The sequence below is a fragment of the Helianthus annuus genome, chromosome 5 (genome assembly GCF_002127325.2).
Source record: "Helianthus annuus cultivar XRQ/B chromosome 5, HanXRQr2.0-SUNRISE, whole genome shotgun sequence".
NCBI lineage: Eukaryota > Viridiplantae > Streptophyta > Magnoliopsida > Asterales > Asteraceae > Helianthus > Helianthus annuus.
In genome coordinates, this window is record NC_035437.2 from 170,962,675 (window position 1) to 170,985,941 (window position 23,267).

The window sequence follows — 23,267 nt, forward strand, 5'->3', positions numbered from 1 at the left end:
CTTTACAGATAAATTTTAGATAACTTTTATAGCCAGCAATTTCAAACTTATAAACTAAATAAATAAAAGTAAAAAGAAAAATCTTACATAACTAATAATTAAAGCTGGGTGTTACACATATTTGTAACATATTTAATAAATTAGCAACACTTTTATGCATATAGGTGTTGTACTTGATCCTTAAAGGGGGTTCCAAAAAAAAGAATAAATAAGTTGATCTACGACCCGCGCGTTGCAACAAATCTGTCAAACGGGGAAAAATAAACGTTTTGCGACGGGCCTGTCGAAAGGGAAAAAAGAGACGAAAAACGTTGAACCCCAAACACACGTTGTTGTGTGTTAACTCACAAAATTTAGAATGGAAAAACTTACAAAAGATGAAAAGTATGAGGGACCAAAGTTGAAAATAAAAAGGTATTGGGGTTAAATTGCAAAAGATAAAAAACTTTATGTTAAAAGTTAAAATATCAAAGGGGTTAAAATGCAAAACGTGAAATTATTTGAGTTAAAAATGAAAAGTTAACTTTTTTTTTTTGAAACACTCCCAATACATGTGATACAACATCATTAAGCAACAAGTTGTTGCAAATTTATAATAGGGGAATTGCAAATTCCATTTGTCTTTTATACTTTCGTAAAAAATTTTTGGAAAAAACAAAAGTTATGTAATAGATAACGACATATGTTTCCTTACATAGAAAACCCAAGTCAACTTGTATAAACAAATATAAAGTCTCATTCTTATGTTTATTTTAATAATATCACAAATGCATAATTTTATCATCAAGTTTTAAGTTTCACAACCGAGTTAAATGATAAACCTTTGAAAAGGTCATTTGTTAGACTGAATCATCGAATTGTTTTTGTCCTTTCATTTGTTATGGTTGAAGATCTTCCTTGATTTTTCTAACTGTCGGAGATAAAAAAACCCTAATATTTACGTTATATGAAAATGTTTTGTGTTGTCTGTGTGACAACTGGCACAAATCAGTAATTTCCGTACAATTTAATTATTATTTAATATCTGCAATTATGTACTTAAATGTCAACATTGTCTGATTACATGCTATATATGTGAATTCATGCACGTTTTATACTTCAGATATTGCTTTATGCGTTACTTTAAGTGTTGCGTCAGAAAGACTAGTAAACTCACCGGTAAGACACACTGTGTCAGCAATTCTGCAGAAAGCAGTCAGATAATAGAATTAGGGCCTAGGAATAGGTTCAACATCTAAAATACATTAAAACCCAAGTGTGGATACAAGGGTTAACATATAAACTTTCCGGAAGCTAAACTATACACTAAAAAGCACCTGAAACTCCTTTAAATGCAGAATTCAACATAAATCAGCACAATTCAGCAATAATTCAGCTTTTAACACAATAATATCATGCAAAATTTATGTTTTATTGTCCAAAATAACTTACAAAGTGTCGGGAATTGAAACTGTCACAAAAGGTGCTTCATACTTAGTGAAACTGCGCAATTCAACACTTTAACGAACCGTAACGAACTGAACAACCGGACAATAACCGGGACATCAAAATTCGACTAGAAGTAATGTTTTTATGATATTAAACTGTATTGATTCTAGAACACCTTAAAAATCATAAAAACCCCTAAACACACTTAAACTAAGTTAAACCCCCTCGTTTGCACTTTAAACCCTCAACTTCCCAAATTTTACACTTTACCCTCCCCCCCCCCCCTCACTCTTGGCCGCTCGGTGAACATGGATGATCAGTGAACCTTTACCGACTCGGTGAGAAGGAGGGAAAGATGAGAGAGATGAGTGTGTGGTGTGGTCCATTTATTCTCAACCAATCACACATTTTTCCTTTTTTTTAAATAGTTTACTTAAACCCCATTAGGTAAACCACCACCAACGTTTTTGAGCATTAGGTAAACAATTTAGGTGAATTGACGTGCCACTGTCTGATTGTGTGAATGGAGAGTTTACCTATTCCAAATAGGTAACCACTCCCTTCACCCTAAGGGGTGGTTTCACCCAATCTACTTTTTTTTAAATGCATGATTGACCGAAAGATAGTGGGCCCCACCATTACATCCTCCTCCCTCATGTTCCCCGCATACGGCAAGTAGTCCCCGCATACAGCCTTCACGGAGCGTCAATATTGGGACTGCGGCACCTTCACCGCGCGGCAAATCACCTCCCCGCTTGGTTTGCCGCTTCCACCCCCTTCACTCTAGTATACATAGATGACCTTTGCCAATGAGCTAGTGGTGGAGTGGTAAGGGAGAGACCTTGTGTTCCAAGTGACGCAAGTTCAACTCCTACCCCTAGCATTTAGTTTCTGCGGCACCTGGTGATGATGGGAGACTAGGCGAGTAGGCGGCGATCGCTAGTTCGATCCTTGAACTGAGCGGGTTTTACCTCACCGCACTGTCGTGCCTTCGGGCGAGTGTTCACGGGCTTCGGCCCTAGGTGAGGGTTTTCCCCGGTTCGGAAGGCGAGTGTATCTCGATGTGGTGAATTTCGCCAATAGCCCATTTGGAGGATTCGTTGGCCGTTTAAAAAAAATACATAGATGACCTTTAGCCTATGGGTGTACCACTTTACCTGATCGAACTACAACCTATAGCCTAACATACCTATATCCTAACAAATGTCAAAATAAACCTGTTGAAAAATCCAAATCAAATACGAGAGGCGCACTCACTCCCCCATAGTTTCCCAAATCCCCACATAAGCATCTACTCATGCACTAGTCACTCTGACCCTCTTTTTTATTTCGATTTCTTCCCAATTTCAACTTCTTCAATTCAATCAATTTGGGCGAAACAAACAAACATACAAACCCACACCACACGCTTTCCCTCCAAACATGCCCTCATTTTCGTAACCCCAATCTTGCAGAAAATGGCGGCGTCTTCAACTGGATTCGTCTCTAAAGCAAAAACCGCCTTCCATTCCGCCGCCGCTAAAGCCGAAAAAGTCTTCACTGACATCAAAAAATCCGATTCTTCCCCCGATCTAGGTTACCCATCTTTTAATTTCATCTATTTCATTCATATATGCTGTAAAGTTTCTATCTTTCACTTTATTATTTGGATCTTGACCCATTATTATTTTCAATTTTGAAGATGAGACCAATGATTCCCCAACAGATGTGATCGTTACAAAGGTGGGTTTGTTTTTGTTTCTGTTTCTGTTTTTAATTTAATTTGAAGTTAGATCATGATGTTTAGTTTGACAATTCAAGAAAAGGGTTAATTGAATTGGAATTTGGAATCCAATAGCGTTGACTAATGGGGTGTTTAGTTTAGATTGAAGATTTGGTGTTGGGTTTAGTGGGTTGAACTGGGTTTTTGTTGATAGGAAAAGAATGCGAGGTGGAGGCCGGAGCCGATCAAGACGAAACACGATTGGCAAGAGAGGTTTAAAAACATGAGGTTTGGGAAAAAGGGGGTGCAGGAAGCGGATAAAAGTGATGATGCAACGATGTCTTTTACAATGTTTGATGACAATGTGTTGTTACCGAGTAGAAGTCCGATGTCGAAGGTAACACAAATCAAGATCTTGCTTAAAATCTTTAGTTTTGTTAGGGGCATTTGTGTATTGGTATCATAGTTGTTAATGGCGAATAGCGACAAATAGTGATAAGGTACCTGTATGCTACATAGCAAATAGCGGGCAACTATTTTATAAATAGTGATACACTAGAAATTTTTTTTAAAAAATTATATGTATATTATATCAAAATACCCTGGTATATATGCTATTTTACATGTATATTTAACAAAGTTCTATAATCCAGCTATTTTATAGCTATATTTAATTGCTATTTATATTAAAAAAACAAAATAAATAAATAAATTGTCGCTATTATCGCTACAACCCTAATAGCGAGTCTAGACCTATACGTTCGCTATTGACAACGGTGATTTATATGTGGATATTGCTTTGTAGTTAATATCCTGATATATCAATCGATATATCAGTGATATATCGGTTATCGGTCCCCTGCCGAGATAACGGTACAAATATTAGTCAGAATATCGGTACCGAAAATATCAGCGATATTGTCGGATGTTTGACCGATATAGGACCAATAATTGATCGATAAATCACCGATTTTCCCGATATCAGTACCATTCTTCTTATTACCGTCCATTTTTCTTCTTATTGCTGCTATTAGTGTTTTAAGTCTTAATTGTTAGTTGTTACTGTTAAATGTTAGTGTTTTAAGTCTTAGTCATTTCTTACTTGTTACATTTGTTAGTGTTAAATTGCTATATATATATAAATTTAGCATGATATTAAAATTACCGATATCCCAAAGCGATAACCGATATCTCAAATATCGGACCTTGACCGATATCCGATATTTTACCGCATTAACTACTTAGGGATATTGTATTTATAGTAACTGGTTTTGCCGTCATCTTACCCTTTTGGGGCCCGACTTGCTATAATTGGGTTGTTTGTTTGTTTGTTACTTAGTTATAGTAACTAGTTTTGGATCGTGAAGTAGTCCCAACAGCTTGTAGGAAGAACTTTAGTTTGTACGATGGGCAACACACGGAATGTATTATATGTAACCTCATTGTAGATCTAGCTATCAAAACAAACAAAGTTTGATGAAGGTTGTAGATGGAGTTTTTTGCATGGGCGAAGGATAGTGGGGGCGGGAGGGGGCGGCCGACCCCCTGAACTTTTCGCTCAGTGGTGGAGAGTATGTAATTTTCGTATAGAAATTTTTGGGTATATACGTTTTCGACCCCCCGGTCGGAAATCTCAAGCTTCACCACTGGTTTTTGGATCTTGCTCAATTTTTAATATAAATATACAGTTGTTGAATATTTGTTGACTAGTGACTTGGTTGTAAGCTAATGAATGTTGAGATTGATTCTTGAAATGATCGGAGTATTTTTGTGTTGTTTTTGTCACTTACAACTGAAAGTGATGTTCATATCTTGTAGGAACCGGAAGGTGGTGTCTTGGGTTCAGATGATTCAAATATCGATATCATACCATCAGCAGCTGTGCTAAGGCAATTGGCTATTGGTGTTGAGTAAGTTTATCGTTCAATTAATTTTTGTTAATTTTTCACCTGGTTTTAGTGAATTTACTTACGTGAGCTTGTAAGTCAACTAGTTTTCTTTCTCGTATTCGTTCTATATTAAAAAAAGTGAAATGAATAATAGTATACATCGCCATAGCGGTCGCCGGTCGCTATGGCGAATAGCGTATAGGTCGAAGGTCGCTACAGGGTATGTAGCCATAAATAGCGGGATTTCAGTTATTTATTTATTTATTTTTAATTTTTTAAATATAAATAGCGATTAAATATAACTATAAAATAGCTGGATTTTAGGTTTTTGTTAAATATACATATAAAATAGCGTATATACCAGGATATTTTGATATAATATACATATAATTTTTTTTTAAATTTCTAGTGTATCGCTATTTATAAAATAGCACCCGCTATTTATCGCTATTCGCTATGTAGCATGTAGGTACCTTATCGCTATTTATCGCTATTCGCCATTAACAACGATGTACATCGCGTCTGTGATGTCTATATGAGACGATTTCAGTTATCAGATATGAGAAAAATCTTTTTTTGGTCAACTACAGGACTACCAGAATGGTCAGGTCAATGAAAGATCTGTTAATGTCATCAAGAGACATGTCACCCGTGAGAGAGAAAGCCGGTTTAAACTTCTCTACAGTGAAATCACTAGTACTTAGGGATAAAGAAGATAAGAACGATACGGAATTTAGCGCTGATGAAAAAGTCGTTTCTCTTATAAACTCACTTCTTGGCGCAGGTAGATATTTTGTTTCTATGAAAGAAATATATATCTGCCAATTTTTCTTTGATTATTTTCTCAACATTTTGCAAGATATTTGCAGAAGGGCATTTTTCTGGAAGGAAAACTAACCGTAAATTTGAGATAAATACAACAATTGCATCTTTAATAAAAGACCTTCATGGTGCGCCACCTGGCAGCTTTATTGTAGAGCTTGCGGAAGCCATTGGATGCTTGAAAACTATACGGAGAATGGCATCGTTTTGGTGTAGGGTTGTTGCTGAAGTAAGTGAGCTGCTCTAATTATATATAGTACTAGTTCGTATTATGATATTATGGTTTGGTACCCGTATTATATTGGTACTCGTACCAGTTTTATGTATTTGGTACCCGTACGAGTGGTCAAAAGGTTAAAAAAACCAAGTGGTACCAAAGCGGGTACCGTACCGAAATACCGGTACTGATACCCGTATTGTACCATAATATTCGGTACCCAGTTTTGTTCAGATTCAGTACTGGTATTTTCAGGACCAGTACGGGTACTGTACCGATCCCATCCCATCCGGTCATTCCTATATTGTATTACTACTATTATTATCCATTTCTTTCATCTTTGTATGACATTATATAAATCACTTATGATAGCATGTTTAATTATTAAATGAGTTAAATGCCATCTCAGTCCCTGTGGTTTGGCCCATTTTGCCAGTTTAGTCCAAAGGTTTCATTTTTAGCATGTGGATCCAAAAAGGTTTCACCATTGCCATTTTAGTCCACTGGGTTAACTTCATCCCTTTTTTCTATCAACGAGAAGGGCAATATGGTCATTTTATATGGCCGAATTGCTCTTCTAGTTAACAGAATTACATATAAAATGACCGAATTGCCCTTCTCGTTAACAGAAAAAGGGGATGAAGTTAACCCAGCGGACTAAAATGGCAACGGTGAAACCTTTTTGAACCCACAGGGGAAAAATGAAACATTTGGACTAAATTGGCAAAATGGCCCAAACCACAGGGACTAAAATGACGTTTAACTCTTATTAAATTGTTGTACTTAGAGGTGGCAAGATTGGGACTGTTGTATAACGAGCCAAAACTAGTTTGGGTTAGAACGGTGATCTTTCAGTATGGGTGAAATGGACTCGGTCGGGTTCGGTTTACCCTTGATCACTTCTTTTGTTCATTTGACATTTCTGTAAGATGTTTTAGAAATAATAAAATGTGTTGATTATGATTACTAAGACAATGACGTTACCGCTGTAATCTAATTCATATATATTTAAGAGTAAACTGCTATTTTGGTCCCTGAGGTTTGGTCACTTTTGCCACTTTAGTCCAAAACTCAAACCTTTTGCATCTGGGTCCCTGTGGTTTCAGTTTTATTGCCATTTTGGTCCAAAAATGAAATCAGGTCATATTTGTCTTATAAAATCATGCAATTTTGTCATTTTCCTGATGGGCAAATCAGGTCATATTTGTCTTATAAAATATGGTATTTATTTATAAAAAAGAAATAATCATTTTGCCCCTGCAAAAAAAGACAAAATAGCAGAATTTTATAAGACAAATATAACCTGATTTCATTTTTGGACCAAAATGACAATAAAACTGAAACCACGGGGACCCAGATGCAAAAAGTTTGAGTTTTGGACTAAAGTGGCAAAAGTGACCAAACCACAGGGACCAAAATGACAGTTTACTCTATATTTAATTTAGGCTTAATATCTTCTGAATTTTTTTGTGTGCAACAGATAAGGAGACTATGGTCTGAAGGGCAACATATTCCCGGGATCCCTGCTGATGAAACTCCCGATTTAAATTGCTGTTTGTTGTATCAACAAATGCAAGTTATCAACTGTTGTATTTCAAGGAAAAACCGCCGTGCAATCGTCACAGAATCACTAGATTCCGTCTTGAAACAAGCCAATATTAATGATGACATGGCACCTTCAAATGGAGAAACGGCTCTAATGTATGCTAGAGTTAGCTCCGGAGAGCTTGTGCTTCGATTAGGAGCTGCTACACAATGTGAGAACTTAACAATGTTGGAAACTGGTGAACCCGTATATGCCCCCGTTATGCAGGTTTGATTAATACATAAATTTATTTAAGAGTAAACTGCCATTTTGGTCCCTGAGGTTTGGTCACTTTTGCCACTTTAGTCCAAAACTCAAACCTTTTGCATCTGGGTCCCTGTGGTTTCAGTTTTATTGCCATTTTGGTCCAAAAATGAAATCAGGTCATACTTGTCTTATAAAATCCTGCAATTTTGTCATTTTCCTCAGGGGCAAATCAGGTAATATTTGTCTTATAAAATATGGTATTTATTTATAAAAAAGAAATGATCATTTTGCCCATGCGAAAAATTACAAAATAACAGGATTTTATAAGACAAATATGACCTGATTTCATTTTTGGACCAAAATGGATAAAACTGAAACCACAGGGACCCATATGCAAAAAGTTTGAGTTTTGGACTAAAGTGGCAAAATTGACCAAACCACAGGGATCAAAATGGCAGTTTACTCTTTATTTAATTTGGTATTTTCACGATGCTTCTTTTGATTTTTATATATAAAAGTATCTTCATTTGTGAGCTTACAGGAACAGCCTTTGCTCACAGAAGATCTTGTTAAGGAGACCGAGGAATTTATATTACGTACAGGGAGGTCAGTTAATTAAAAGTTTTCATAAGTCTTTATATTTTATTTTGAAAGATCGATATTGTAGTTTCTTAACTTCTCTTACTATTATGTTTTTGCACCTTTAAATTGTATCTACTTTATTATTTAGGCAAATTGGATTTAAATAATCCCAACTTGCTCAATTTGGCCGATAATAATCCCAACTCAGTTATAGGCCGATAATAATCCGAACTGGTCCACTTTTGGCCGATAATAGTCCGCCGTTAAAAATAGCTTAACGGAGTTAAGCTTTTTTCCGAATTACAAACCGATGTTTTATGGATTTTGATCAGAACGAGGATACGAGTTGATTGATATAAAATTTACCTCGAAATACTGCTCCAAACGACGAAAACGGTGCTTCAATTCGGGTGTTTAAACTTCCGATTATCAAAAATCAAGTCGTTTGAAGCACCGTTTCGAGGTAAGTTTTACATAAATCGAATCGTATCCTCGTTCTGATCAAAATCGATAAAACATCGGTTTGTAATTCGGAAAAAAGCTTAACTCCGTTAAGCTATTTTTAACGGCGGACTATTATCGGCCAAAAGTGGACCAGTTCGGATTCTTATCGGCCAATAACTGAGTTGAGATTATTATCGGCCAAATTGAGCAAGTTGGGATTATTTAAATCCAATTTGCCTATTATTTAAAGGTCTCAACGAATTTTATTTATAAAATATTTTGTTTAAATTGTACTTTTATGTCGAATTTCAACAATTATGTTATGTCATTATAAATAAATTGTTTTTTTTTTCCATGTGGTTAGTGTTGGAGCTGGGTGCTCTCAGCTTCTCTCAGACATGCAGGCTTTCAAGGTGAGTAATAAATATAAATTAAAAATTATATTATTAATCTTCTAGCTAACTCTATAGCGTTTTCGGTCAATGTGTTTTAGGCTGCAAATCCGGGGTGCATATTGGAAGATTTTGTTAGATGGCATTCACCACCAGATTGGATGGAACCCGCTACAGATGACGTAAGCAAAGATTCTTTGGATGGTGATAATGGGTCTTCTAGAGGACACCTAAGTATGCGTATGCAGAAAGAAGGTATATATTTAGTAGAGATTAAAGTTCAATACATAACCAATTCCAACTAAAGAATACATAAGTTGGTTATGTAAACGCATGATCGTCTCTTCCACTATATCTGTTCAACAGTACGTGCAAGTGCTTTATTGCGGTTTTTTACTTAAAAGTTGGTTTTGTTTTGAAAACGTCCGTAAATATGTATGCGTTTGTGTTATTCTACTACCTTACCTAGGGCTGTAAGCGAACCAAACGTTCAGCGAACAGTTCGTGAACCGTTCGGCGGGAAGTTCGTTTATGTTTGTTTGTTTAGTAAATGAACGAACACGAACAAGAAATTCCGTTCGTTAAGTTAAACGAACGAAGATGAACAGAGGTTGCGTTCGTTCGTTTATGTTCGTGAACGTTCGGTAATGTGTTCGTTTATGTTCGTGAGCGTTCGGTAATGAGTTCATTTATGTTTGCTCGTTAATATTTATTTGTTTTAGTTTGTTTAAAGGTTTTTATATGTTGTATTTTGTTTTATTATTTCTAGTTTTTAAAATTTTGAAACCCTAGTTATCTTATATGCCTTTTACAACATCCCTCATTTCACTATTTCAATTTTAGTTTGTGTTAAAGCTTGACAAACTCTTAATTTTGTGTTTATCATGTTTTTGGTAATCACGCCAACTGTGTTTAGATAATTATCTTAAGTGTTTATTTATTTTTTGTCGATTCTTCGTAATGTTTGTGATGAAAATACAGATTTTATTCTAAAATGAATATTGTGTTCATAAACGCCGTTTGTGTTCATTTATGTTCATGAACATTTGTTAGAGTTCATTAGCATATGGTAAGTGTTCGTGAACAGTTCACGAACATGTTCGTTTCCGTAATGAACGAACACGAACAAGAAATCCCGTTCGGTAAGCGTTCGTGAACAGTTCATGAACAAGTTTGTTCCTTAACGAACTAACACGAACAAGGCCTTGTTCGTGTTTGTTCGGTTCGTTTACAGCCCTAACCTTACCCATTCCATTCCAGTTTCATCGAACCAAACAGACAGACGTGAAAATCTTGTTGTATGATATTTTGTTTCTATGTCGGTGCTTAGGAAATTTGTGGAGAGAGATTTGGGAAACTGCAAAACCGGTACCCGCTGTCAAACAGTCTCCATTATACGATGAAGATTTGTCTGTGTAAGCAACAAGACAATAGTTTAACACGTCACAACATTTTTGATTATTTTTCATGCCCTTTATCTGATAAACGTCTATCGTTATATATCTGTAGAGAACACATTCTGCATGGCTTAGAGGATTTCGCACCTTCTGATTTTTTCGAGCAACTATATATTTCTCTCGTAACGCATCTATCGTTTCACCCTTTTCATTAATATATATACTATCACACTGGTGTTAAATAACGTAAATTATTTTTATTTTCAGTTGTGTTCAGGATGCGCGGTTGCAGAGACAAAAACCTCAACTAACGAGTATCTGTACAAGCTGTTTCTCGAATGCAAAGACTACATCGTCGCGACTTGTCAAGGAAAAAATTGGTTTGAAAAAGTTGATGATATATGTCAGGTATCTAAATATCTCATATGTGTATGAATGTGTGCGTGTTTGTTATTTATTTTCTAAGCGGTTAATGTGGTAAAAAATCGGATATCGGTCAAGGACCAATATTTGAATCCTTGTGTTTTAGTGGTTTTAAAACGGTTTGAGTCCAAAATCAAAATGTTCAACGTCCTGTGCCCCTAGACGCTTTTTTATAACCATTTGAGCCCAAATTTTAACCTTTTGAGTCCAATATTTTTTTTTAACAAAATTGGACTCAAACCGTTATAAAATGAACAAAGTTGGACTCAAAACGTTATAAAATAAATGGCTAGGGACTCAGGGCGTTTAACTTTATGATTTTGGACTCGAGTGGTTAAAACCACTAAAACACAGGGACTCAAAAAGTAATTTACTCGTTCATATATTTAGCAATTTAACACTAACAATTCAGTATACTCTCCTACCATTAACAAATTAACCTTTTGCGACTTGCAAAACACCAACAATTGTAGCAAGTAGGAACTGATTAAGACTTAAAACACTAACATTTAACACAAATAATTAACAATTATGACTTAAAACACTAATAGCAACAATAAGAAGAAAGACGGATGTTAGAACTAAGAAGAAAGGTACTGATATCGGGAAAATCGGTGATATATCGGTCCAATATCAGTCAATATCGCCGATAATATCGGTACCGATACTTTGTATCGATATCTTACTAGAGGACAGATAACCAATATATCGGTGATATATCGCGATATTAACTACATAATTTGTTTTCATTTATTTTGTGGCGGTAGGTATACGACAATGTGGTGATGATGGTATTGAACCCCGACGAGTTCATTAGGCTCACAAAGCATGATGATACGGCTACAACCGGTGAACAAAAGGGTCGGTTTAGAAGGCTAAGCCTTGTGTTTGGTAACAAGGATAAGAGCCATGGGAAAACACCACCTAAAGACCCGAAAAGCGTGGAAGAAAACCCATTACGTCAATCGTTAACTTCATTATTTTCAAAGAAACCGCCAAAAGCCGGAAATGCATCTCCAGCTGAGAAACCAGTTAGTTCAATTCAAAATGATTGGATAGATGTATAATTATTTTTACTACATCTGCATTTAATTGTAAATTTATCTTGAAATAATGAGCTAAATTTAATTTTGTTTTTTTTTTTTCATATCCAAAAGAAACCAACTGTAAATTACTGTTGAAAGACCGTTACATGAATGAAAACTTGGAGTTGTGAAATCAATTAAGATTTTGATCGTTAGCGTTTTGATCTTTATTTGCGTCGTCTGCTTGGAGATCCTTCATGATAATTCCTGGTACGACAAAGTTGGCGATCCAGTAAAGAAAGATGAACGCGACACTGTCAATCAAGAAAAAAACATCAAAAACCGAGTTAAAAAGAAAGTCGTCTAAAGTCTATTTTTAATTACATAAAGCCTTTAAAATCATTTTATTTATAGGTACAATTTATTGTTACTTTAGTCGTAAAATTTATTGTTACTTTAATCATAGGGTCAACCCGACCTGACCTGACCCAACCCGTTCATAACTTATGTTTGATACACCTATACATGAGTACACATAAATGCACTTGCTAAAACTAAAAGAGGGTATTGAGGAAACCTTGTGGGAATCAAGATTGAGATATCTCCGGCAGCCGCGGGTGAATTGACAGTAAGAACCACCAGATGAGAAGAGGTGACAGCCATGGGTTTAGTCCTCACATGGTTAGGAAAGTGTCGTCGTAAAACTCCGGTCGGTGGTGGTGTATGTCTAGAGGACCATTTTGAGAGGGTGGATAGTGGTGGTGTATGGTGGTGGTGGTGGTGATGGATAGACCTCATCTTTTCATTAAAATTCTGTTTAATTCCCACAATGTATATGCCTTTGGACTAGTCATGTGTGGATAATGTTTTTGGGGTTTAGAATATCTTTTGGAATTCACACTCTATCACGTGCCTATCCACCTCATGAAGTTGGCTTGTTAACTAATAAAACTATCAAAATGTCTTTGATTTTTTTTAGTTTTTTTTTTTAAATAGTGTATATAGTAAATGTAATGTAGATCAATGGTACAAATGATACATGGTGCCATTATGCGTTAATAAGACATCTTTTGCGTGAGACGGTGCAGAACTGCTGTGAATTTGATAGCTGGCGTAAGAGCATGGAGTTGTTGCATCAAGGCGCAAGAGAAAATATGTGATTCGTGTCAAAAGTTAAAATTAAGTCAATAACATTGTTTATCATATGGTTAGCTTGAATGCATTTATGTATAGTTTTTCAATATACAACCCATTTAATTTGATACATTATTAATCATAAATAATTATAATAAAAACAACATTCTTGTGTTACATTACATTACATTGCAACATAAACAATATATATAGAATATAGAATATTTTAGTAGCAATCAACTCACTACTATGCAATGCACATTGTAGTAGTTATACCTATGCATGCATGCACTCAAGGCAATCCACCACCAAAACCACCACCTGAACCACCACCAAATCCTCCACCAGACCCACCACCAAGCCCACCTCCAGCACCACCACCACCACCACCACCAAACCCTCCACCACCACCTGCTCCTCCGCCAAGCCCGGCCCCACCACCAAAACCACTACCGGCTCCTCCTCCAAACCCTGATCCACCTCCTAATCCACCACCTCCACCAGCACCACCACCTCCACCAAACCCTCCTCCACCTCCCAATCCAGAACCACCTCCTAACCCTCCACCAGCACCAGCACCAGCACCACCGCCAGCACCGCCGCCTAATCCGCCACCACCACCGAATCCACTGCCACCTCCGCCTCCAAGGCCGCCACCATTATAGAACGTCTTTTCGTCACGAAAAGACTGTTCCGAAGTCAATTTCCGGGCACTGGAAGTGGAAAGAAGAACACCAAAAACACCAAGAACAAGAAGAAGAAGAAGAAGAAAGAATCTAGGAGAAGAAGCCATGTTGATGAATTCAGAAGGTGTTGATGAGAAGGTGAATGCTTGTTTGTTTGTTTATATAGGGCAAAGGTGTCATGGACATGCATGCAAAACACACTTGTACAGTACAAGTAAACAGCCAATGAAAAGACAGAGTTTCTAATAATAATAATAATAAATGCAAAGGTACGAAAATGTGAGGAAAATAAATGGTGTTCTTGAAATATTATTGCAATGCATTCCCCTAACTGTCTCTTTGACAAAATCCACGAGTATATCAAGACTTCACCCACCCGGACAACTGGAGTAGGCCATACATATACACTTACATAACCCTAAAACAAATTTTTACTCTTCATATAACTACAATAAAGTGCAAAAGTGTGTAGATCGAATATCCAGGGCAGTGGCGAAGCTTGACCCGAACAACGGGGGTCGAAAACGTATCTACCCAAAATTTTCTATACGAAAATTACATATATAACACTACAGAACGAAAAGTTCAGGTGGTCCTCCCCCAACCCCCTTTCTATACTTCGCCCATGATCCAGGGTGTAAACAACTTTAGCTCATTTAACTTAAAATTCAAAAGAGATATAATGCGATTCGTTTCAAGTTTTATTTACCAGCCTTAAGCTCGACTTGTAAGTAGTTTTTCAAACTCGAGCTCGTTTTGGGTTTGGGTCACCTCTTACATATTTACATACATCGTTGATTTATAATAATAAATTTTATATATAATATAATATATATTATTTAATATATTCTTATCATATTTTTATATATAATAATCAATATTATGTAAATGTATATCAAATATGTTATATAGAAGTTTTCTTTTGTTTATCTAAGATTGTAAGCCTAATCGAGCTCTATAAGTGAAGCTTGAGCTCGAGCTTGTTTATTGGAAAAGTATTAATAGATGTTCAAGCTTGTTTAGCATCGGTTCGATTCGAACTATTAACGAGTTGGTTTTAAGTAGCTAAGCTTGAAAACATAAACAACGTGAGTTCTTTTTAAGTTCCGGTCTTAATTGGGATCTTAGTTTCACCCAGAACCTTAAAACTTTGATTTCTCATAAAGATACATGATAGCTAGCTAGCAAGGTTTTAAAAGCAACATTTGGTGAATGTCTAATTTCTGTCATTGTGACCCTATACCTATAGTACGTGTATTACCCAAAACAGCATTAAAAGTACATTTAATCCCCGGAAATAAAAGTAGATGGTTCTCCTACAAATGTAATTTTCTGAAAAGAGTAAATTGCCAGAATCGTCCCTGAGGTTTGGGCATTTTATCATTTTCATCCAAAACATTTTTTTTGTACAATATGGTCATTTACTTTTGAGATTTTTTGTCATTTTCATTCAAACATCTAGTTTGCTTTATTTTTTTCTATCAAATATTTGAATGAAAATGGCAGAAAATCTCAAATCTCAGGGACAATTTTGTCAAAAAAAAAGAAGTCAGACGTTTGGATGAAAATGACAAAAAATCTCAAAAATGAAATATGTACAAAAAAAGTTGTTTTGAATGAAAATGACAAACATGCCCAAACTTCAGGGACGATTTTGTTAATTTACTCTTCTGAAAAAGTTAAATATATTATTATTTTAAAAGAGAGAGGTTACAAATTCTAATTTTTCAAGCTTATATTTATGAGTTGGAGATGGGGGCTTCTTTTCATAATAATAATTTTGGTCCATGTGATTATAATTAAAGTTATGCATAAAATGTCAAAGTGGGGTCTGTGCCCTTAAATACTCGAAAACGGTTTTTAGATGGAAATGATAATCAAACGATTTTCCACTTAATTATTTTAAATTAAATACAACGTTTACTTCTATAAAATTTAATAAAGAACACAATAGACATTATTATTATTATTAATATGTTTGTTTGTTTTACATGATAACAAATGATCAAGCTCAATCTAATTTTATGAATGTTTTTAGAATAAGATATAAAACCATCTTTGATGAGGCATACATATAACATACTGTAACGCCATAACACGTTTTAACCGAAAAGACGCAGCGGAAGTACGTACCATAAAATTATTTCATTATAATGTTTTGACTTACTTGAAAGTTCATTATAAAATAACTCTTTTACAATATAAGCATCATTCGTACTCATTTACAAAAAAAAAAAAAAAAAAAAAAAAAAGAACCATAACTTATGTCTATCAATTTACACACTCAAGTATTTCCGTACAATCTATCTTGTGACTCGCTCTTTGATCGCTACTTCTCATGATGATAATCTGTGATTTGTACAACCTGCACCCACCGCATACATTCGTAACATTAGTATACATTATATACAAACAAGATTCTTAATCATGTAGTCTCGTTACGTTCAATCCATATATACTTTCCATCCTGTTATCTTTCTAGATTTAGTCATTCCATCCAGGTGTCTAACGCTAATCCTTGGCGAAACTTCAATAGAGTACCTGCACTACATTTCGTTCTCGAGGCACACTGTTAGTAACGTCAATACTTAAATGTATTGAAACCACGTATACAATACATGCATAACTACGTACATACATACTTACTCACATACATACATACATACATACATAACTACATATAACATACCTACTCACATACTTACATATATACTTGCAGAATTACATGAATGCATTCATACATATATACTAACTCGAACATTAAACGTATATACATAAACGTCTTTCGGGTATGTTTCGAATCTTAAGAATGAGTTCCGTACTCACCCGTAACTTACCAAACCTTTCGGTAGGGTTGAGGAACATTATAAAGACTTAACGAGGCTTGGAATAGATTCACGGGGTCCGAATTCGAAGGAAAAACAAAGAATTCCATAAGCTTTACATTTACATCTGACCTCCACCGTAAGCTACGGTGGCTACCGTAGCTTACGGTGGCCCCAAAAGCCTTACAGCAACTTTAAACTGCCTTACGGCAGAAAGAAAATCCCAGCTCCCACCGTAGCTTACGGTGGGCACCGTAAGCTACGGTGATGCCCAGATCAGCTATCCACTTTAACACTAAAATTCGCATAAATTGTTCGTTTTACCTCCGTTTCACTTGAAACTTGATCCTAAACATTCGTAAAACAAATCCTTACATATTAGACTAAGAATCCCTACCCCGGGTCCTTAATCATTACAAATTTATTACCGTTACCTCACTTTTTCTTATTTATTCGACCCGTTTGGTCCCACAAACTACCTTCAACTATCTAGATCGCTACTTATCTTAATACCTTCATTCATTTCATACCATACATGATTTCCCCTCATTCATAAACAAGAAAGTTCTTAAGTATAGTAAGAAGTGAGTCGGAAGTCACTTACCTTGTGCATCTGTGCTCGTAACCGCTTCCTTGCCTCATCTTGACCCGTTAGCCTTCCATGCTTGGTCCATGCTTGTGTGGTTCCAATTCTTTCATGTCGTCATGCCATAATAATGTTAGTATTCATGCCCATTCAAATTAACACACATTTACCAACTCTTATCAACATTGACTTTCACTAACATGCATATGACATGATTTGTCAACCACATTATTCAATATCTTAGAAATCTAAATTCATTATCACACATAACACATAATTGGTCTAACACATATTCCATGATCTCTTGATTCTTATACTTGTGTCAAAATGCCTAACCATACTATAAATTTTCGGTTGACTTTCAGAAAGTCAACCTTCTAGCATATGACTTCTAACCTTTGAACAAGCATTCATGTTGATATAGTAGACCATATTAATAACATCACATTCATTTCATAGATAATGTTGTATGACACATACAACTATATGATCACCTAGTCACATACACAATATACACATAATCAATTTACACATACTTATGCTTTCATGATTCTAAATTTGACAACCACATTGCTAAGTTAGACAGACAACTTAACGTAATTCATAACATCATTCTTTACTAGTATGGCCATATGTTATACATTTAGTACACATTCACTTCTTAATTGCAATTAAGTGATTAATAAAAACACATGGCGAGCATCGCCCGTTCAAGCACAATGTACAAGTCTCTAATGCATAATCTTGACCAACACATACATTCAACCCGAATTCTTGTACTAGTTCCATCTAAAGCACGTTCTTTAAGTTCGTCTACCACTAATTACATCATTATCATACGTCATTCATATAAGACAAGTCATTTCATACAATCTCACATCTTAACTTCACTTAGACATTCCATCATACACTTGGTGTGCGTACACCATTTAGTGCACATTGTACAACTAATTAAAGCACATTCTTCCTAGTTCATCCATAGATTAACATAATCTTTCACAAATCATTATCATAACCAAGCATCATATGTTTTATATCAAATTATCCATCTAACTACTTTCTATAACACTACTCTAACATCAACATTACACAATTCATCATAAATCTTTACTAAACTTCATATTCCTATAAATTCTAAGTGGGTTTTATCCCAACTCGTCAATACAATCAAAATTAAGCATAATACAAACTTTAGATGTTGATATTATCTAGTATTCATGCTCAATTTCATTAAACATTCACGGATTACACATAACCCACCTCATCAAAATCACCAAAACATGAAATTCGACTTACTTGGTGATAAGAACACTTAGTTGGTCATAAATCTTAATCCATGCATACAATCAGGCTTCAATTCCCTTTCAATTTGATTGATTTTGTGGCAACAAGGGTTTTCCTTTTTCTCCTCTAGCTCTAGTCAACACATACATCTGATATGTATGTGTTTGTGTTTTAATTTTGTGTTTTAGTAATAAATCTTTCCACTTATTCAAGTTTAGTCCCTCTAGTTTGTCACACAATCACAATTGCCATCAAACTCATTCATTACTTGTTTTTACCAAGTATTTTAACTAGGTTAAATAGCCTAGGTATTTTATTTTGTGTCATATCATGTGGAAACATAGGGCGAATATATGCATTCGAATTTTGGGGCGTTACACATACTCAGTTTATGTTATAATATAAAGTGTCTATTTTGATACTGATAAAAATAAGATTAAACTATATGGTAAATATCACTCAAAGGATCAGTTAAGAAAAAGCCAAAAGAAGCTTTCACAGCAAAATGCACAATACGGTTGAAGCATGGTTTTTGACCCATAACTCAGGTGCAAAACATATGGCCTACTTAAGGCCATGGGGTATGGGGCTTGGGTTGGGGCGTGGATTGGCTGAAAACGCCCAAGCCACCACCTCCGGGGCTTGGGTTGGGCGTGGGTTTTGGGCGTGGCCTCCATTGGCGTGGGTTTGAAGCCGGGCGTGGGGCGGGCTAGTAAGTGACATGGCAGGCTCTCAATGGCCAAACGAAACTCATGCCCCCCAACCCAAGCCCCACCATACCCCATGGGCGTGGGTTTGAGTGGTGGGGGGGCTCCTATTCCACGTGTCAACCAATGCCCCAACCCAAGCCTCACTAAGTTAAAATGGGTAGAGATTTGGGTAGAGATTGGGCTCTAATGAAGTTTCATATGGGATAAGACTTGGGCCTTTTTTTCACAAGGTCCTGTTCTTACACAAGCCCAACACACAACGGGCGGACCTGGTTTAGTTTAGTATTTATTTTATTTTATTTTATTTTATTTTTTTATTTATTTTTTTTTTTGGGGGGGGTAGTTTTTGTAATATTATGCTCTATATATGCGCATGCCATTGTAACCCTAATTACGCAACAATATATTACAATATTAATTACAAGGTTTTAATTGGCACGATAAATAGAAGCCTTGATGAACTTTAGCTCGTGGAATTGTGCATAACCACCTTGTTGAATTTGTGGATTGATTTGTGCCCCATGTAATTGTGCATAACCGCCTAGTGGATAACCATAGTTTGGAATCGGGTTTGGAGGCACATTAGTACGCAAACCCAAGTGGAATAAATTGTTGAAAACCGAAGTTTTGATTTTGTAGGGTTTGGTTCGAGTTTGTGTTTGTGTTTGTACCATCGCTTAATTTACAAATCTTGAAAACGAGTGTTATCATCCATTGATAGAAAACAAAGATGATATTTAGTTGTTAAGATGAAATGGTAGTGTGTGGAGACAAAATGGTTGAGAGATTGTGAGAAAGTGATGATTTATGTAAGGTTAAATGGAAAATTAAAAAAAAATAATAAAAATAACCAACTAGCCATTGGTTTTTGAAATTTTGGATTTTTTTAACCGTTGAAGGGCCCACACCATGTCCGGAACTCCAGACTTCTCTTTCGGACCAACATGCCGGACGCCACCCACAATGTGAGAAATTTGGTTAACTTGTCCGAAAACATGCTGACTAGATCCGGACTTTAGATTTTGAGAATGTTCTTATTATCACCTAAGGCTGGCTGGTGTGGAGTGGTGTCCAACCTCCACTTCAGCTAATAATGCCCTGATGGCGTCCCGCCTACACCCGTGGGCGCTAAAGGGGCTCTTGTGAATGTAATGACGGACGTTAATGGGCAGGCTCATGTCGGACTTGCAGGTGAGGAAGCCAGTCAAAGCCCCACATTTGGAGAGGGGGGGGGGGGGTCATTCATAGCCAAACCACACCGGGTGGGCTAATAGATATTTTAAAAATATGTGTTCCATAAATTAAATTGTATTAGGCTCATTTATGTAGCCTCACAAACACACCATTCATGAACACACAGAGACTGTAAATATGGAGGAAGTAAAATCAAAGACTGCCATGCAAAAGATCTTGTACCGTTAATTTGTCACCACATGGCTCATGGCATTGAACTTTCTGTTTTCGTCTAGTAAAGATTGCATTTATGTTATCTCACAATAGTTCGATTCATATTAGTCGTATTCTAAATGTATTTAATATTATAAAAAAATTTAACTTAACTTAAAGGGTAAATTACATTTTTCGTCCTTTATGTTTTTACCAGATTGCAACGGGTAACCTTTAACTTCAATAATTACAGTCACAATCCTTTATTTGCAAAACCCGTTACACTCTACATCCTTTAGCACTAACTAGGTTAAAATTTTTAGTTAAGTATGACATATGACTTACACATGAGGGTAGAATAGTAATTTTACTTCTCTATTTATTATTTATTTAAAGACTCTCTCTTTCCCAAAACTACTCTTTCTTTCTCTTAACTCTTTCTCCCTCTAGCCAACGCCCACCTAGTTCCACCACCATCATCACCGTGTAGCCGTCACCCCCTGCAACTCATCCACCACCGCAACCAACAACCCCCTGCAACCCATCCACCACCGCAGCCACAATCCCCCTGCAATAATCGCTTTAATCCGATCCGAATCTACCTCAGATTGACTATGCTCAAATGCGAGTTTTTCGATAATTCCAGGCGGTCATGAACTCCGGATTAGCCTCAATAAGCTTAGCATTGAGTTCTAGGACTTCCTTCATTTTGCCAAAGTAAGCTTTGCTTTAAGGATCCTCCATTAATTCAGAAATCTGCAAACGGTTTAATAGGTTTTCACCATTTCTCTCTAATATACTTTTAATTATAATGGAAAAAATAAGGAAATTTTAATTAATAGGTTTAATAGGATTGATTATTGAATCGTTAGCAAGCATATGTGTTCGTGCTCAATGATTAAGCACAAAACTACTAGATCTGATAAATTATAGATTATTTTTGTTTCTAATGAAAATTAGGTTTTGTAATCAGATCATTGTTACCGGATTAAGGTCGTGGCTATGAAAAGTTGGGTATTTTGCTCCCTGATTTCAAATCAGGTTATTCTTACTAAATGGGTATTCAAAAAATTTTGGTATTCTCATCGTAAGTGAGATGCTTGTATGATTTTGGCTATCAGATTGTTATGTTGCAGGTTGCGGTGGTTGCAAGGGGCTTGGTGGCTGTAGGGTGATGATGGTGGTGGAACTTGGTGGGTGGTGGTTAGGATACAAAGGCTGAGAGGATAGAGAGTTTAGAGAGAGAGAGTAGTTTGGGGAGAGAGAGAGAAAGTCTTTAAATAAATAAAAAAATAAAATTACTAATCTACCCTCATGTGCAAGTCACATGTCATATTTAATCAAAAATTTTAACCTGGTTAGTGTTAAAGGACGTAGAGTGTAACGGGTTTTGCAAATAAAGGATTGTGACTGTAATTATTGAAGTTAAAGGCTATCCGTTGCAATCTGGTACAAACATAAAGGACGAAAAGTGTAATTTATCCTAACTTAAACTCAAAAGTAACAAAGGGTCATCAGTCTCCTAAAATGTATTTTAATCATTGAGCATATGACCTACCAATGTCCATGATTATGTCGTTTTGTTCATATGTTTTCCAGATCATAAATAATATTAATAAACTAAATAGGTTTACAAAATTTTACTGGGTAAACTAAACCTAAACCTCTTACTCGGAAATAAGAGGTGATTAATTTATATAACGCCTCCTTCTAACATAGGTAATAGGTTCATATCCAAGCTTCTAATAATATTTGAAGGTTTCGTAAATGTTCACTAATTAGCTCTCATGCTTATAAGTAAAAAAATCCTTCAAGCTTTTAGCAATTAAATCTTAAGTAGCTCAGGTGCAATTCGACTCGTTTGCATATAATAACACACTTATTTGCATACGTTTAGCATATGTGTATTTATGAAATAAAGTTCTAAGATTTTAGCCATTAAATCTTAAGTAGCTCAGGTGCAATTCGACTCAATCGCATATAATAACATACGTATTTGTATATGTTTAGCATATGTGTATTTATGAAATAAAGTGAAGATGTGACTTGGCCTGTACTTTACATCAATTATTTACTTAATTAATGTACATGGGCGCAGCATAGTGGGGGCCGGAGGGGGCGGCCAACCCCCGAACTTTTCGCTTATTAGTGCAGAGTATGCAAGGGCGGACCTAAGCCCAACCGAAGGTGGGCGGGCGCACCCCCGGGGAAAAAAAAAAATTTAGTGCTAAATTCCGTCGAAAATCCTGTCCGCACCCCTTGGAATTTTTCGTCCGCACCCCTTGGAATTTTTCGACCGCACCCCTTAGGTAAAAAGTGTTATCAATTTATATTTCAAATTTTTTTTAGTAAACTCTTATGTTTTAAAAAAAATGCTACCTAAATTATATAACTTTTAATACCTAATACCCATACCTTTACCCGCTTATAATTCCTAACTAGCTAGCCCACTAAGTCTTAGCCCATTAACCAAACCCAACAATATTTCAAACTATAATAAAATAATTAAAGCCCAAAACCTTTAGATGATATTTTGGATAGAT

General features: G+C 35.8%; 3 protein-coding genes across 4 annotated transcripts; 1 reads left to right on the forward strand and 2 right to left on the reverse strand.

The window, feature by feature from the left end:
- The first annotated feature begins 2,670 nt into the window (after nucleotides 1-2,670).
- On the forward strand, nucleotides 2,671-12,310 carry LOC110942084. Of its 2 annotated transcripts, none has more exons than XM_022183792.2 (14): nucleotides 2,671-3,003; nucleotides 3,110-3,150; nucleotides 3,351-3,527; nucleotides 4,949-5,040; nucleotides 5,610-5,803; nucleotides 5,889-6,070; nucleotides 7,539-7,871; nucleotides 8,392-8,456; nucleotides 9,241-9,289; nucleotides 9,370-9,523; nucleotides 10,599-10,683; nucleotides 10,778-10,847; nucleotides 10,933-11,073; nucleotides 11,856-12,310. In XM_022183792.2, the coding sequence occupies exons 1-14, from the start codon at nucleotides 2,886-2,888 to the stop codon at nucleotides 12,153-12,155; spliced, it is 2,001 nt and encodes a 666-aa protein (XP_022039484.1). In that variant the 5' UTR covers nucleotides 2,671-2,885; the 3' UTR covers nucleotides 12,156-12,310. The 2 variants fall into 2 exon arrangements, with proteins under 2 accessions (XP_022039484.1, XP_022039483.1); XM_022183791.2 differs by having other exon boundaries at nucleotides 2,672-3,003; nucleotides 3,345-3,527.
- On the reverse strand, nucleotides 12,208-12,956 carry LOC110942085. Its single transcript, XM_022183793.2, has 2 exons — nucleotides 12,691-12,956; nucleotides 12,208-12,427 (listed from the first exon to the last, which is right to left on the reverse strand). The coding sequence occupies exons 1-2, from the start codon at nucleotides 12,909-12,911 to the stop codon at nucleotides 12,307-12,309; spliced, it is 342 nt and encodes a 113-aa protein (XP_022039485.1). The 5' UTR covers nucleotides 12,912-12,956; the 3' UTR covers nucleotides 12,208-12,306.
- A 360-nt stretch (nucleotides 12,957-13,316) lies between these two features.
- On the reverse strand, nucleotides 13,317-14,072 carry LOC110942083 (glycine-rich protein 23-like). The gene has a single exon (XM_022183790.2). The coding sequence runs from the start codon at nucleotides 14,038-14,040 to the stop codon at nucleotides 13,540-13,542; it is 501 nt and encodes a 166-aa protein (XP_022039482.1). The 5' UTR covers nucleotides 14,041-14,072; the 3' UTR covers nucleotides 13,317-13,539.
- Between the last annotated feature and the right edge of the window lie 9,195 nt (nucleotides 14,073-23,267).